This window comes from Marmota flaviventris, chromosome 5 (genome assembly GCF_047511675.1).
Source record: "Marmota flaviventris isolate mMarFla1 chromosome 5, mMarFla1.hap1, whole genome shotgun sequence".
Taxonomy (NCBI): domain Eukaryota; kingdom Metazoa; phylum Chordata; class Mammalia; order Rodentia; family Sciuridae; genus Marmota; species Marmota flaviventris.
In genome coordinates this window covers 49,096,508-49,112,234 of record NC_092502.1, presented here as the reverse complement: position 1 = coordinate 49,112,234, position 15,727 = coordinate 49,096,508, and the positions used below count along the sequence as shown (strand labels likewise).

General features: G+C 32.5%; 1 protein-coding gene across 3 annotated transcripts in view; it reads right to left on the bottom strand.

Moving 5' to 3' along the window:
* Dmxl1 (Dmx like 1) overlaps positions 1 to 15,727 on the bottom strand; it is a 165,721-nt gene that overhangs the window by 47,032 nt on the left and 102,962 nt on the right. For all 3 annotated transcript variants that reach the window (XM_071612205.1, XM_027941104.2, XM_027941105.2), the window contains exons 29-30: positions 10,891 to 11,069; positions 6,255 to 6,397 (exon numbers count right to left, since the gene is read on the bottom strand). In XM_071612205.1, the coding sequence (XP_071468306.1) occupies positions 6,255 to 6,397; positions 10,891 to 11,069 (322 nt within the window). The remainder of the gene's footprint in view (positions 1 to 6,254; positions 6,398 to 10,890; positions 11,070 to 15,727) is intronic.

The following is a 15,727-nucleotide window of genomic DNA, read 5'->3' as shown; positions in this document are numbered from 1 at the left end:
AGAAATTTAAAAATATGAGACTTTTCATTTGACTTTTTATAAAAGAAGTGTTTATAGTAGCTATCCTAATGAGTACAAGATGGTGTCCTACCATGGATTCAAGTGGAACACACTTATTTCTTAAAGTATTCACTTTTAAATATTTTTTTGTGGTAAAATAACATATAATGGATAATTTACCATTTTAACCATTTTTAAGTGTAGAGTTCAACAGCAGTAAGTACATTCATATAGTTGTTTAACCACAACCAGCATCCATTTACAAAACTCTTTCATTTTACAAAACTAAAACTTTATATTCATTTAACAATACCTGCTCATTGTCCAGGCCCTGACAACCTCCAACTGTCAGTCTCTAAGCGTTGACTCATCTAAGAATAACATGTAAGTAGAATCATACACTATTTACTGTTTTATGACTGGTTTATTTCATTTAGCATAATGTCCTTAAGATTTATCCATGTTGTAGCATTTGTTAAAATGTCCTTCCTTTATAAGGCTGAATAATTTTCCACTATACGTACAATATCAAATTTTGCTTATCCATTCATCTGTCAAGAAACATTTGGATTGTTTCTACCGACTGGTGACTATGAGTAATACTACTATAAACATGGATATACAAAAATTAGCTTCAGTGCCTGCTTTCAATTCTTTTAAGTATATACTCAGAAATGGAATTGCTGAATCATATGGTAATTCTATTTTTAATTTTTTGAGGAACTACTATTCCATTTTTGACAGTGGCTGCACTATTTTACATTCCTACCAGAAGGGAACAAAGGTTCTAATTACTCCCCATTTCTGCCAACATCATTATTTGGATATTTTTTATAGTAGCTATCCTAATGAGTACAAGATGGTGTCCTACCATGCGTTCGATTTTCATGTGTTTTTTGGTCATTCTTGGGAGAAATATTTATTCAAATCCTTTGGTCATTTTTTTAAAAATACTTTTTTTAGTTATAGGGGGACACAAAATCTTAATTTTGTTTGTTTATTTTTACGTGGTGCTGAGGATCGAACCCAGTGCCTCACGCATGCTAGGCAAATGCTGTACCTCTGAGCCACAACACCAGCTCCTGGCCATTTAATTGGGTTGTTTTTTGGTTTTGAGTTATACTTTGACTTCAGAGTCATGCAAATGTTTTTCATTTTGAAAAAGCAAACTTAGCATAAAAAATCGAATACACCAATAAATATGTCAAAGTAATTTTTCATAAAGAAGTATTTCACTCTCCTCTTCATCAGCTTGGCTAAGGGTCTGTCAATTTTATTTATTTTTTCAAAGAACCAACTTTTTGTTCTGTCAATTTTTTCAATTGTTTCTTTTATTTCAATTTCATTGATTTCAGCTCTGATTTTAACTATTTCCTGTATTCTGCTGCTTTTGGTGTTGGTTTGCTCTTCTTTTTCTAGGGCTTTGAGATGTAGTGTTAAGTCATTTATCTGTTGACCTTTTCTTCTTTTAAGGAATGAACTCCATGCAGTGAACTTTCCTCTTAGTACTGCTTTCATAGTGTTCGAGAGATTTCGATATGTTGTATCTGTATTCTCATTCACCTCTAAATTTTTTTAATCTCCTACTTGATGTCTTCTGTAACCCATTCTTCATTCAGGAGCATATTATTTAGTCTCCAGATGTTGGATTGGATTTTATTTCTTATTTTATCATTGATTTCTAATTTCATTCCATTATAATCTGATAGAATGAAGGGTACTACCTCTGTTTTATATTTGCTAAGAGTTGCTTTGTGGCATAGTATATGGTCTATTTCAGAGGAGGATTCATGTGCTGCTAAGAAGAAAGTATATTCTCTCATTGAAGAATGGAATATTCTATATATGTCAGTTAAATCTAAGTTATTGATTGTATTATTGAGTTATATAGTTCTTTGTTCAGCTTTTGTTTGGAAGATCTATCTAGTGATGAAAAAGGTGTGTTTAAGTCACCCACAATTACTGTTGTGGTCTATTTGACTCTTGAACTTCAGAAGAGTTTGTTTGATGAACATAGCTGTTCCATTGTTTGAGGCATATATATTTATAATTGTTAAGTCTTGTTGGTGTATGGTTCCCTTAAGCAGTAACGTAGTGTATTTCTTTATCCTTTTTGATTAACTCTAGTTTGAAGTCTACTATATTTGATATGAGGATGGAAACCGCTACTTGCTTACACAGTCCATGTGAGTGGTATGATTTTTCCCAACCCTTCACCTTCAGTCTGTGAATGTCTTTTCCTATGAGATGAGTTTCCTGGAGGCAGCATATTGTTGGTTCTTTTTTTTTTTCATCCAACCTGCTAGTCTATGTCTTTTGATTGGTGAGTTTAGCCCATTAACATTCAGGGTTATTATTGAGATATGATTTGTATTCCCAGCCATTTTTGTTTATTTTTGGTATTTAACGTGACTAGGTATCTCCTCTGATTAGATTTTCCTTTAGTGTAATCCTTCCCTCTGCTGATTTTAATCATTGCTTTTCATTTCCTCTTCATGGAATATTTTGCTGAGGATGTTCTGTAGTGCAGGCTTTCTAGTTGTAAATTCTTGTAACTTTGGTTTATCATGGAAGGTTTTCATTTCATCATCAAATCTACAGCTTAGCTTTCCTGGATATTAAGATTCTTGGCTGGCATCAATTTTCTTTCAGAGCTTGGTATATGTTGTTTCATGATCTCCTGGCTTTGAAGGTCTGTGTTGAAAAATCTGCTGATACATGAATTGATCTCCCTCTATACGTGATTCTCAACAAAATTCTGGCAAATCAAATACACAAACATATCAAAAAGATCCTGCATCATGATCAAGTGCGATTCATCCCAGGGATGCAAGGTTGGTTCAACATATGGAAATCAATAAACGTAATTCATCACATCAATAGACTTAAAGAAAAGAACCAATAGATGCAGAAAAAGCATTTGACAAAATACAGCACCCCTTTATGTTCAAAACACTAGAAGAATTAGGGATAACAGGAACATATCTCAACATCATAAAGGTTATCTATGCTAAGCCCCAGGCCAACATCATTCTAAATGGAGAAAAAATTGAAGGAATTCCCTCTAGAAACTGGAACAACACAGGGATGCTCTCTTTCACCACTTCTATTTAACATAGTTCTTAAAACACTGGCCAGAGCAATTAGACAGATTAAAGAAAGTAAAGGGATACACATAGAAAGAGAAGAACTCAAATTGGCACTATTTGCTGATGATATGATTCTACACGTAGAATACTCTCCAACAGAAACTCCTAGAACTAGTAAATGAATTTAACAAAGTAGCAGGATATAAAATCGACACCAATAAATCAAAGGCATTTCTGAATATCAGTGACAAATCCTCAGAAAGGGAAACGAGGAAAACTACCCCATTTTCAATAGCCTCAAAAAAAAAAAAAAAGCCTTGGGAATTGAATTAACGAAAGAGGTGAACGATCTATATAATGAAAATTACAGAACCCTAAAGAAATCAAAGAAGACCTTAGAAGATGGGAAGGTCTACCTTGTTCTTGGATAGGCAGAATTAATATTATCAAAATGACCACATTTCCAAAAGCACAATACAGATTTAATGCAATTCCGATCAAAATTCCAATGGAATTCCTCATAGAAATAGAAAAAGCAATCATAAAATTCATCTGGAAAAATAAGAGACCCAGAATAGGTAAAGCAATCCTTAGCAGGAAGAGTGAAGCAGGTAGCATCACTATACCAGACCTTAAACTATACTACAAAGCAATAACAACAAAAACAGCGTGGTATTGGCATGAAAACAGACTGGTAGACCAATGGTATTGAATAACTCACAAAACTACAATTATCTTATATTATACAAAGGTGCCAAGAACATGCATTGGAGAAAAGATAGCCTCTTCAACAAATGGTGCTGGGAAAACTGGAAATCCATATGCAACAAAATGAAATGAAACCCCTATTTCTCACCATGCACAAAACTCAACTCAAAATGGATCAAGGACTTAGGAATACAAGCAGAGATCCTGCGTCTAATAGAAGAAAAAGTAGGCCCTAATCTACATCATGTGGGATTAGGCCTTAATTTCCTTAATAAGACTCTTGTGGTGCAAGAATTAAAATCAAGAATCAATAAATGAGATGGACTCAAACTAGGAAGTTTCTTCTCAGCAAAAGAAACAATCTGTGAGTAGAACTGAGAGCCTACATCTTAGGAGCAAATCTTTACCCCTCACACATCAGATAGAGCACTAATGTCTAGGGTATATAAAGAACTCAAAAAGCTAAACACCACAAAAACAAATAACCTAATCAATAAATAGGCCAAGGTCCTGAACAGACACTTCTCAGATGATGATATACTATCAATCAACAAATACATGAAAAAATGTTCATCACTAGCAATTACAGAAATGCAAATCAAAACCACTCTAAGATTTCATCTCACCCCACTCAGAATGGCAGCTATTATACATACAAACAATAATAAGTGTTGACAAGGATGTGGGGAAAATGGTACACTCATACACTGCTGGTGGGACTGCAAATTGTTGTAGCCAATATGGAAAGCAGTATGGAGCTTTCTTGGAAAATTGGGAATGGAACCACCATTTGACTCAGCTATCCCTCTCCTCAGTCTATACCCAAAGGACTTAAAAACAGCATATTACAGGGACAGAGTCACATTAATGTTTACAGGAGCACAATTCACAATAGCTGAACTGTGGAACCAATCTAGATGACCTTTAATAGATGAATGGATAAAAAAATGTGGCATATATACACAATGGAATATTTTTTAAAAGATGTAGAGAGAGAAGAAAGAGAAGAGAGAAGAGAGAGAGAGAGACAGAGAGAATTTTTTAATATTTATTTTTCAGTTTTCGGTGGACACAACATCTTTATTTTATTTTTATGTGGCGCTGAGGATCAAACCCAGCGCCCTGTACATGCCAGGCGAGCACATTACCGCTTGAGCCACATCCCCAGCCCACACAATGGAATATTACTCAGCAATAGAGAATAAAATCATGGCATTTGCAGGTAAATGGATGAAGTTAGAGAAGATAATGCTAAGTGAAGTTAGACAATCCCAAAAAAACCAAATGCTGAATATTTTCTTTGATATAGGGAGGCTGATTCATAGTGGAATAGGGAGAGGGAGCATGGGAGAAAAAGACGTCCTCTAGATAGGACAGAGGGGTTGGAGGGGAAGGGAGGGGCATGGGGTTAGAAATGATGGTGGAATGTGATGATCATTATTATCCAAAGTACATGTATGAAGACACGAATTGGTGTGTATATACTATGTATACAACCAGAGATATGAAAAATTGTGCTCTATATATGTGTAATAAGAATTGTAATGCATTCCGCTGTCATATATTAAAAAAACTCCAGAATTTTATATATATATATGTATGTGTATATATACTTACATATATATATATATATGGTGTGTGCATTTGTGTATATATATATTTTTTTTTCAATAAAATAAAATATAGAAATAAGAGAAAAATTAAGAAGTATTTCACTGTCCCTGACACATTTACTTCTTTTCAAAATTTATATTAACATATTTTGTCTGTATAAAGTATATATATATTTCAGATGTAAGCAACACATCAAGAAACAAGATAATACACTAGCTACTCATGAATGTATGAATAATGCACCACTGGAGCTAGGAATCAGTGTTTTGAACATTTATGATTTTTATAATATTTGAAAACTTTTAAGACAGTACTTATTGACATAGTACTAATGTTTTCCTGAAAAAGCAATAGATTTTCAAAGTTAAAATTGTGGGACATAGGATCCCAAAAGCAAGGGATAATGTGAGAAGATCTGTGAGGAGTAATAAAATTATAGATGGTCTCCTCATGTAAAGTCAAGTTAACTGACACCGGTTGTGATGGTGCATGCCTGTAATCCCAGTGGTTGGGAGGCTTAGTCAAAAGATCTTAGTTCAAAGCCAGCAACTTAGTGAGGGCCCAAGCTACTTAGTTAGACCCTGTCTCAAAATTAAAAAAAAAAAAAATTTTAAAGGGCTGGGGATGTGGCTCAGTGGTAAAGTACCTCTGGGTTCAATCCCTAGTACCAAAAGAAAAAAAAGTTTAACTGACAAATTATGTTGAAGGGAAGCAATTTAACAATTTCAACTACAATTATAGAAATGTGTTAGTGTACTAATTTATAAAGCACATGTATTATTTTCAAAAAATATCATATAAGCCAGGATGATTTTTAAAACATTAAAATGTAATAATACATACCTATATGAATTTGAATTAGAATGCTCTTGGAGATGAAAATCTGAAGCTAAAACATCATCATTATCATCATCATCATCACCATCACTTTCCAGACTCTCCTCTGAATCATATTCAGCTTTACTTTGGGAAGGTGGTAGGAAAGGCTGAAATAATCAAACAAAAATCACACAATTTGTTAACCAAATATCTTATTTAATACATTCAAACATATAGCTTAATAGTAACAATTCATCCCATTTGTAGATAGTTCATCATAAGTCACTAGTATTTGCAATACTATGCCTGTGGTTTCACTTTAACACAATTTCCTTACTTACTCATCGAATCAAGAAAAAAATTTTTAAGTACACATTATGTGCCCATTAAAGATTTATGTAGGGATTTAAAAGAGTACAAGAATAGGATAGTATAAGAATTTTTAGGATAGATGCTTCAACTGTCTTCACAGAGCTTACTTACACTGTAGTGGTAAAGACAAGGAAGAAACAGAAAAGTAAGTAAAAATTATATTAAGCCCTACAAAGGAAAAAAAAAATTTGTGGAGTGCTTGCCTAGCATGTACAAGGTGCAAGGGCCCAAGTTCAATCTTCATTACCACAAAGGAAAAAAAAAAGGAAAAAAGAATTGAGATGGAGAACATAAGCTGATCATGAAAGATGAAGACTTCTTTGAAAAGTGGCGTTTAAATTTGGCCTAACAAACAAAAAGGAATAAATCATATAATAAGAGAAAATGAAAGCACTTTAGGTAGCAGAAATTCCACTTAGAAAGGCTCTACTTGTGAAAGAGTTGGTATGAACAAAAGCAGTTTCACCAAAGGCTGCTAAGCAATTGGATAAGTGTTGGAAGAAAGGTTTAAGAGAATAGTAGGTGACAGCTCTGGCAGGGTCTTGTAGGTCACAATAAAGGAGTATAATGGGTTGCCACTAATGCCTTTTAGGCAGAGAACAGGAATTGAGACTTATAATCTAATGATATCACTATGTCTACACTCTTAGGAGAAAAATGACAATTGCAAGAGTAGAAATGGAAACAACAGCAACTAATCCAAGAATTGGCAGCTCACATATAGGTATTAGGAATAGAGCTGTAGAGAAATAACAGACTCAAGTTGTGTTCAACAGATTTGGAAAGTAAGGAAAAAGGAAAAACAATGATTTCTGGGCTTCTAATTTGAGCAACTTTAAGGATGAAGATTTAGGAGAAACAAAGCTTGATGAGACTGATTTCAAGGCACCGGGAAAGAAGAATTTCTAAAGAGCAAGTGGTAAGTTGGTTAAATGTCGCTAATAATAATAAGTCAGATAAAATGATAATGAAAAAAAATTGTTATATTTCACATGGATGTCACCTGCCACTCAACAAAAACAGTTTCAATGTGGTAACTGGGTTGAAAGCATACAATGAGTTATTACAAAAAGGAAATAATGTAAGGCAGTAGAAAAGAAAATATGTATATTGTTTTAGAAAGTGGCAAAGTAGCAGAAAAAGTGTTAGGGTCGAAGTAGGTGTTTGGAAGTATAGATACTATAGCATAATTCTGATGGTTAAAGAGCCAATAAAGAACAGAAGTACTGAAGACATGAGAACAGAGAAAAAAAGAATAGGATTCAGAACAAAACTGGGGGAAATGGTCTTTGATAGGAAGGACTCTACCTCCATCATAATAGGAGAAAAGAAAAGATGGTAAACTAGTGTAGTTTGATTCCATGGTTCTCAACAACTTATAAAGTGATGCAAATTATGAGTGAGGAACTAGAGAGTTAGGTTAGTCATACAACACCTGCCTAACTTGCACTTCTGAGGCCCTGGGTTCAATCTTCAGCACCATCTGGGATGGGTGGGAGATAGCAAGGAGAGAATGGAACAGGAGATGTAGGAAGTTTAAAAAGTTATAAAATATTGGCTTGAGGGAAATGCAACACAGCATGCAGGGTGGAACTTCTGGAATAGCTGAGTAAGGAAGTTTTCAAAAACAAGCACAGCAAATTGACCAAATGCACATAGTACACAGAAGATTTAAGAAAATCTACTGAATCTGAATAAAACCAAGAGAATCTGGCATGTTGGTCAGGAGCCACTCCTTTTTCATCTCAAGATGGGGTTAGCTTTAAAATTTCATGTCCACGGGCATTATCAAAAACAATAGATACCTCAGACTCAAATAATTAGGGACGATTAACATCTCAACTAGCCTTTGGTTGCAATATTGACTGGAACAGGGCAGATCAGCCATAAATTTAACAAGGAAATCCAGGAACAAGACAGTTAAATACAATCTTGCTAAATATAATCCTATATCTTTCAAAAATCAAAATGAAATAAAGACATTCACAGATAAAATGCTTTCTAAACATCTGTTCAATGAACAAATGACTCTGCAAAAGGCAATGAAGAACAAAGAGGCAAACACTCCTTTCATTACCTGAATCATGTTGGCTATAAAAAAATAAAATAAAATAAAAGGTTTTGTGGCCTGGGCTTAGTGTCATCCGAGAATAGTTAGATGCAATTAATACAAGGCAATAAAAAGAACATCTAGAAGTTTAAGATATGAAGAATTTGTCTAATCAGATGAAAGGTAGAAGGTAGGTAGTCCTTGCTTTGTACAGTAACACAGTACTGTATGCTGGGTGTGGTAGTGTACAACTATAATCCCAGCTACTTGGCACACTGAGGCAGGAAAATCACAAATTTGAGGCCAGCCTCCAAACTTAGTGAGACCTTGTATCAAAATAAATAATTTTTTAAAGGGCTGGGGGTATAGCTCAGTGGTAGAAGGCCCCTGGGTTCAATCCCCAGTATCCAGGTTAGGGGTGGGAGACATTATGCAAATAGAAATCATACAATACATCTTAAAAATCAATGCGGAGGCTGGGGATGTGGCTCAAGTGGTAGCGTGCTCGCCTGGCATGTGTGCGGCCCGGGTTAAATCCTCAGCACTACATACAAACAAAGATGTTGTGTCCGCCGAAAAACTAAAAAATAAATATTAAAAATTCTCTCTCTCTTTAAAAAAAAAAAATCAATGGGAACAATCACAAGTGTTCTGTGACCTTTAAAAATATTTGTCAAAACACTAAAAGTTCTTACTGTTGGGTATAAATGTATAAACAACATTTTATAAAATAGGAAAGCATTAAGTAAATTGTAATTTAAATATTAGAAATATTAAGAAGTGTTTCATTTGTAAAAAGCTTCCCAAGGATATATATATATAGTATAGTTTGAAGAGTGTTTGCCTTCTTCTAATTCTATAACTTATAAAGCAACCATCTTTTCTATACTTTAGAAACTGTCATATTTATAAGTTTGTGTCAGCTTCTAGTATTTTACTCTTTCTACTTTTAATGTTATATATCTCTTTAATGTGAAGGGGTTTGTTGTTGGTTGGTTTATTTATTTTTGTCAACACTACTATCTTTGGAACATTTTCATCCTTTCCTAACAACTTCCTACATTTATATTGATAAGTTTATCCTCACTAAATTCCTGTCTGTATATCTGCACTCTTTCAAATGGCAGCAATGTCAACATTTCCAGTTATATTTTCTTGTCTTTTCTTTTTTAATATTTTTTTTAGTCGTAGTTGGACACAATGCCTTTATTTTATTTATTTTTCTGTGGTTCTGAGGATCGAACCCAGCGCCTTGCACATGCTAGGCGAGCGCTCTACTGCTGAGCCACAACTCCAGACCCCCTATTTATATTTTCTATAATTCCATTTATGTTGAATTTGAATTTTATTCTCAGCACTATTACTCTTTTTTGTTTGTTTCATTTTCATTTCAGTTGATCAGTTCCCTCTTTGTTATCTAATTTTGTAAAATATCAAGAGTTTATCTTGGGAGACAAAAAAAATAACTACATACTGTGCTATGTGTGAACTGAATAATAGTGTTAAATGATTAATCACTGACAAAATTCAAAAGAATTGATGTGACTGTTTCCTGATCATGAGATTTTTCTGTTATTTACATACTATTCGGTGAAATAAAGAGGTAACAGGAGAATTTATACTTCATGCAATTATTCTCATTTATTCATACTATTGTAAATTAAATTTGAATCATGATATTGAGGTAATGTTATTCAGCTCAACACTGGTGCTGAAATTTGTATCTGTCAAAACAACATGGGACTGTCTGTAGTATTAAAAAAGAATGAGGAGCTAGGGATATATCTTAGTGGTAGAGCACTTGCCTAGCATGAAGGAGACCCTAGGTTTGATCCCCAGCACTGGGGGAAAAAAAGAAAAGAATGAGCATGATGATAGATGATCAGGGCACAAACGTGATCTTTGTTCTTAAACCCCTATCCATCACATTAACAATGAAGTGTTAAATAAGTTCTCTTTTTATTTAACAACTTTATTTTATTTAAAATACTGAAATCATAATTTATGAAAAACCACCTTCAAACTTATTTATACACAAACACACATAGTTAAAACAAACATTATAATAAGTATTTTAGGATTTTTTTTTTAATGTAGCCTGATACCAAAAAAAAAAAAAAAAAAATCTTCTAAAGCACTGTAGAAAGATATCTGGAAGCACCAACAAATACACTTATTTTAAACACCTTTATTTCCATTTCATCATGTAATTATTGATCGAGACAGTACTTTTATTACCTTGGCAATGAAATAGTCCCAGATACTGAGTTCAGGAGGGATGAACTTCTCTTTGACTGTCAATGACTCCTGGCTTACCAGTGGTGAGGAGGAGGTCAGTGGGGCAGATTCTCTGCAAGATATTTTTGATGGCCTAAAACGTTTGTTCTGTTTTTCGCCTTCTTCAACTAGTGAAGAAACTAAGAAGAAAAAGTATTATTAAAGTAAGTACTATTTTCATTGTAGTTATTTCACCTAAGTGTAACTACAAATAAGCATATACAAAAAAACCAAGATATGATTATGAAAGTATAGAGCAGATAAGAAAATAGGTAGGGGAAGTGAGCCAAAAAACTCTTTGTATAGAAACCTCTGCTTTTATCTAAATTCTTTGAATGCTGACTTATCAACTGTATATATAGGATAATAGGATATAATGTCTGTTTGTAAGCAGGTCCACAATTTATCTATAAACATGGAAAGACATTTACTATACCCATCTACTTGGAAGTTTTTTGTTTTGTTTTGTTTTTTGTTTTTTGGTGTGTGTCAGGGGAATGAAGTGGGTGGCTTTCTGGGGATTGAATCCAGGGTCCCATGCATGCTAAGCACATGCTCTACCATTGAACTACCACGCTCCCCAGCCACAACTTTGTTTTTTAAAGCACATGATGGAATGTCAATATTAATTAAAGGCAACAATTCATTTTTGAGATCTTCAATAATCACTTAGCGTTATATCTAATATAAAACTTCATTTTCACTAAAAAAAATTAAAAATTTGAGTATTATGATTACTTATTTAAACTGATTCATATCTTTGGAAATGGTTCAGAGATGGAATTTTATAGTCAATGGAAATACAAAGAATAAAGAGAAAATGCAATCTTTACTGTTTTACTTTCTGAACATTCTTCATAATTAGTAAGTATTCTACTCTAGAATCCTAAAGACATTAGCATTAAAAAAGTCTGACAAATTTTTAATCAACACTAAGTCATAAGTAGCAAATTGCCCAGCCAGGGGTGTAGCTCAGTGGTGGAACTCTTGCCTAGCATGCAAGAGGCCCTGAGTTCAATCCCCAAAACAAGCAGCAGATAACCTGTAGAGAATCAAGTATTTTGTAACATATAGCAAATAATTCACATTATAGGCATACCAATATTCTTCAATGGTTCCAATGAGATTTAACTTACCTCCCAACAGGGATATAAAATTCGTACTGTAATACAATGTTTTATTGTTTAAAGCTACTCAGCTTGCAGACACAGCATGCACATGCAAATATATCAAGCTATAGTCAAGCTCTGAGTTTAGTACAGTAATTTGGTTATTTCAGAAAACAAGAAAGATTTAAAAAAATGTTAGTATTCTAAGAATATAAATAGTGGTATCATTATTACTTAATCTTTCAAATTACTTTAAAAATAATTATCATATTAAATGTGTAAATTTTTCTTTGTTCTTAATATCTGATAATCAAAATCAAGTTTCCAATATACCTACTATTACACATCCTAAAAACAAAACTGAAGAGGAACTTGTATGTAGAGTTTATGAATTATAAGGGGGATGGAGAGGTTAAAAAGTGGCTAAAGAAAAATGACGGCATACATGGGGAAATGTCAGACAACTAAGAAAAGTTCTGACATAAATTTAAAAAGTGCATTTCTCAGTTGCTTTTGTACATAGAAAGTAGTTCCAAAAGCAGGCTTTCATGTCAAGATTATAGACTATGGAGACTAATATACCTTCCTTCCCTTAAGAAACTTTTTTTTACCCTCAGCACATTCTATACTGTTTTTCTTAGAACTGTAAAAGAAACTCTGAAAAAATCTCAAAACAGAAATGGAGAAATGATTAAGAGGCTATGTCTAAGGAAAGATTCCTCAAGGAATGGGAATGAGAAGTATTAGACAAATAAGAATGATAATGCTGCTTTTTGTAATAAGTTCTACTGTACTACTTGTTCACTAACACACATATATTACTGTGATTAAAATTCAAACGTAATAGGAAGGTTATTGTCAATATTTCTAATTTCAGTTTACTATTATAAAACAGACACAATGAAATTAATATTCTGACTATACATTCAAATATTGTTTCTTTAAAAACTGAACTTAATCAGCAGAACCACCTCACTCTCTACTTTTCAATCAAATCCTACTGAGTGTGAGAGGTAAATGAAACTTCAGGGGGCATATCATCCTGGACCTTCAAATATAGCACCAATAGATAGGGAGAAGGTAAATTACTTAACTAATGGTTGAAAATATTTTATGTTGAGAGAAATACAGATATAGACAATATAAATGTCATGTAGTTAAAGTTTAAGATAAAATAGATTTCATATTCATTCCTTGCTTTCAACAAAACAAATCAGTCTAAATCCTCAATCTCAGGTATATATTCACTTTCTTTTATCACTGGGGCACTTCAGGTAAAAAGGGTAAGTATAAATGTATATGAACACAAATTAAGTATAAAAACAAATCCTCAAAATTAAATGTATAACACTTTTACAAGTAAACTTCAAAGATTTCAAAAGAGAAAAGATTAAAGAAGCAGTGAATTAAAGGTATTCTTCAATCTTCAAAGAATAAGGTTAATGACATTAAAAAAAAAAAAAAGTCTAACATGTGATACTATCCAGATACTAGAAAGCTTGTTTGATTCTCAGGATTTTCCCAGAATCATTACATGTACATTACCTTGTATCTTGAAGTGTTAAAACGAGGAAAAAAAAATATTTTGTCAGTGTTTCATATCTGACCAATAATATGACATATAAATATGCATACATTAGGGGATTGCTCAGTAATGTTTTGTGGACAGGACTATGTAATTAGAAGTCCAGAGATCACTGTTCTACAGTATTACTCAGTTTTCAATCACTCCAAGGGCCACAATATTGTTCTATCTGTAAGATTTCAGCTCAAACTCAACAAATTTTATTGAAAATTTGAATGAAACTTATACATTCAGTGGAATATTACTGAGCCTTAAAAAGGAGGAAAATTTTGTCACATGCTACAAATGGATAAACCTTGAGGATGTTATGCTAAATAAAATAAGCCAGTCACAAAAAGAAAAATGCTGTATAATTACACTTATATGCATTATCTAAGATAGACAGATTTCTGGAAACAGAAACTAAGTAGGTGATTATAAAAGTTCAGGGGCAAGACAAAAAGGAGAGTTGTTGAATGGATATAGTTTCAGATTTTGCAAGATGAAAAAGTTCTGAAGATCTGTTTCACAACTATGTGAATATATTTAACACTACTGGTCATACACATAAAAAAGTTAACATGGCAAATTTGATGTTTTTTTTCAATCATAATTTACATCAGACTAAAGAAAAAAATATATATGTATAGAATTAGGGCTAGGGATGTAGCTCAGTAGTAGAGCACTTGCCTGCCATGTGTAAGGCCTTGGATTTGATTCCCAGTACCCTCACTCTCCAATTAGAATGAAGGAAATACATAAAAGTCATTTTGCTGCAGGAGTTGGGACTGCCAAAAATATATTAGAAAACAAGGTTGGGAGAAAGATAATATGTTCAGTATCAGAAATATTAAATGAAGTCTAGGTAAGATAGGTATTTCGTTTTGTTTAAAATTATACAAAAACTTTGATTTGTCATCTAGTTTTAGGAATAAAATTTCTGTAAAAGTCTAGAACTGTGCATTTGTTAGAGATTCAACCTTTATGCTTTCTCTACCCATATTATATAAGAATTTGTCTTCTCTAATTTTATAAAATTAATAAATGGAATGGTTTTTAAACTTAAATTTTTATTATACAGCCGTCACACAAAGTACATTTGAGACACTAACAAAAAAATGTATTCCCTTCCCTAGGAAAATTACATATTCTTTTGTTGTCAATCTTTTAACAGTTCTTGATAATAAATCACCAGTTTAAAAGCCGTTGGCATGTTTGATTTTATATATATATATATATATATATATATATATATATATATATATATATACGTATATATATATATATATATGTATGTATATATATATGTGTGTGTGTATTTTTTTTTAAAGATTTCTTTTTTATTTGTAGATGGACACAATACCTTTATTTTGTTTATTTACTGTTTTATGTGGCACTGAGGATCGAACCCAGTGCCTCAAAATACTAGTTGAGCAGTTGCCACTGAGCCACAACCTAGCCCTGTTCAATTGTATCTTAAATACCAATTTTAAATATGAAGTCTTACCTTTCTGGTCAAGAAATTTTGCTATTTTGCTAAAGGAATGACAGCAACAACATGTGATAATCACGAAATACAGAATATAATATGTGATAATCACTGAATACTGAACTTTTATCTTTATACAAGTTTTACAGGAAAAAGAAAAATACGGATTTTCTGATCTACATTTATCATAAATAATAAAATGCTAAAAATATAGTTTAAAATGTCTTTAGAATACCTGTCATTAGCAGCCTCATAGTTTAAAAAAAAATAACTTATGGTATGTTTACTGCAAATAAAATATTCATTTTATATTTCATTCTTCACTTTGTAGACAAAAGTCATCACTATAAATTTATAAGACAATTTACAATTCTTTTAATTGCAAATAATCACAAATGCAATAAATATTATTAAAATAAAAGAAAAATATTTTGTTTTGCTTTACAGTATGCAATAAAAAGCAAAAGTATGGATTTCTAACTGTTATCCAAAACCAAAAATATATTTTTTTAAAATTTCTATTTGTTTAGCGAATGCTCTACTTTATAATTAACCATACGACAAACTTATTAAGAACTCCATGTACATACATACCACCTTTACTACAGTTTAGTTAGAAAAATCTAATTTTATGAT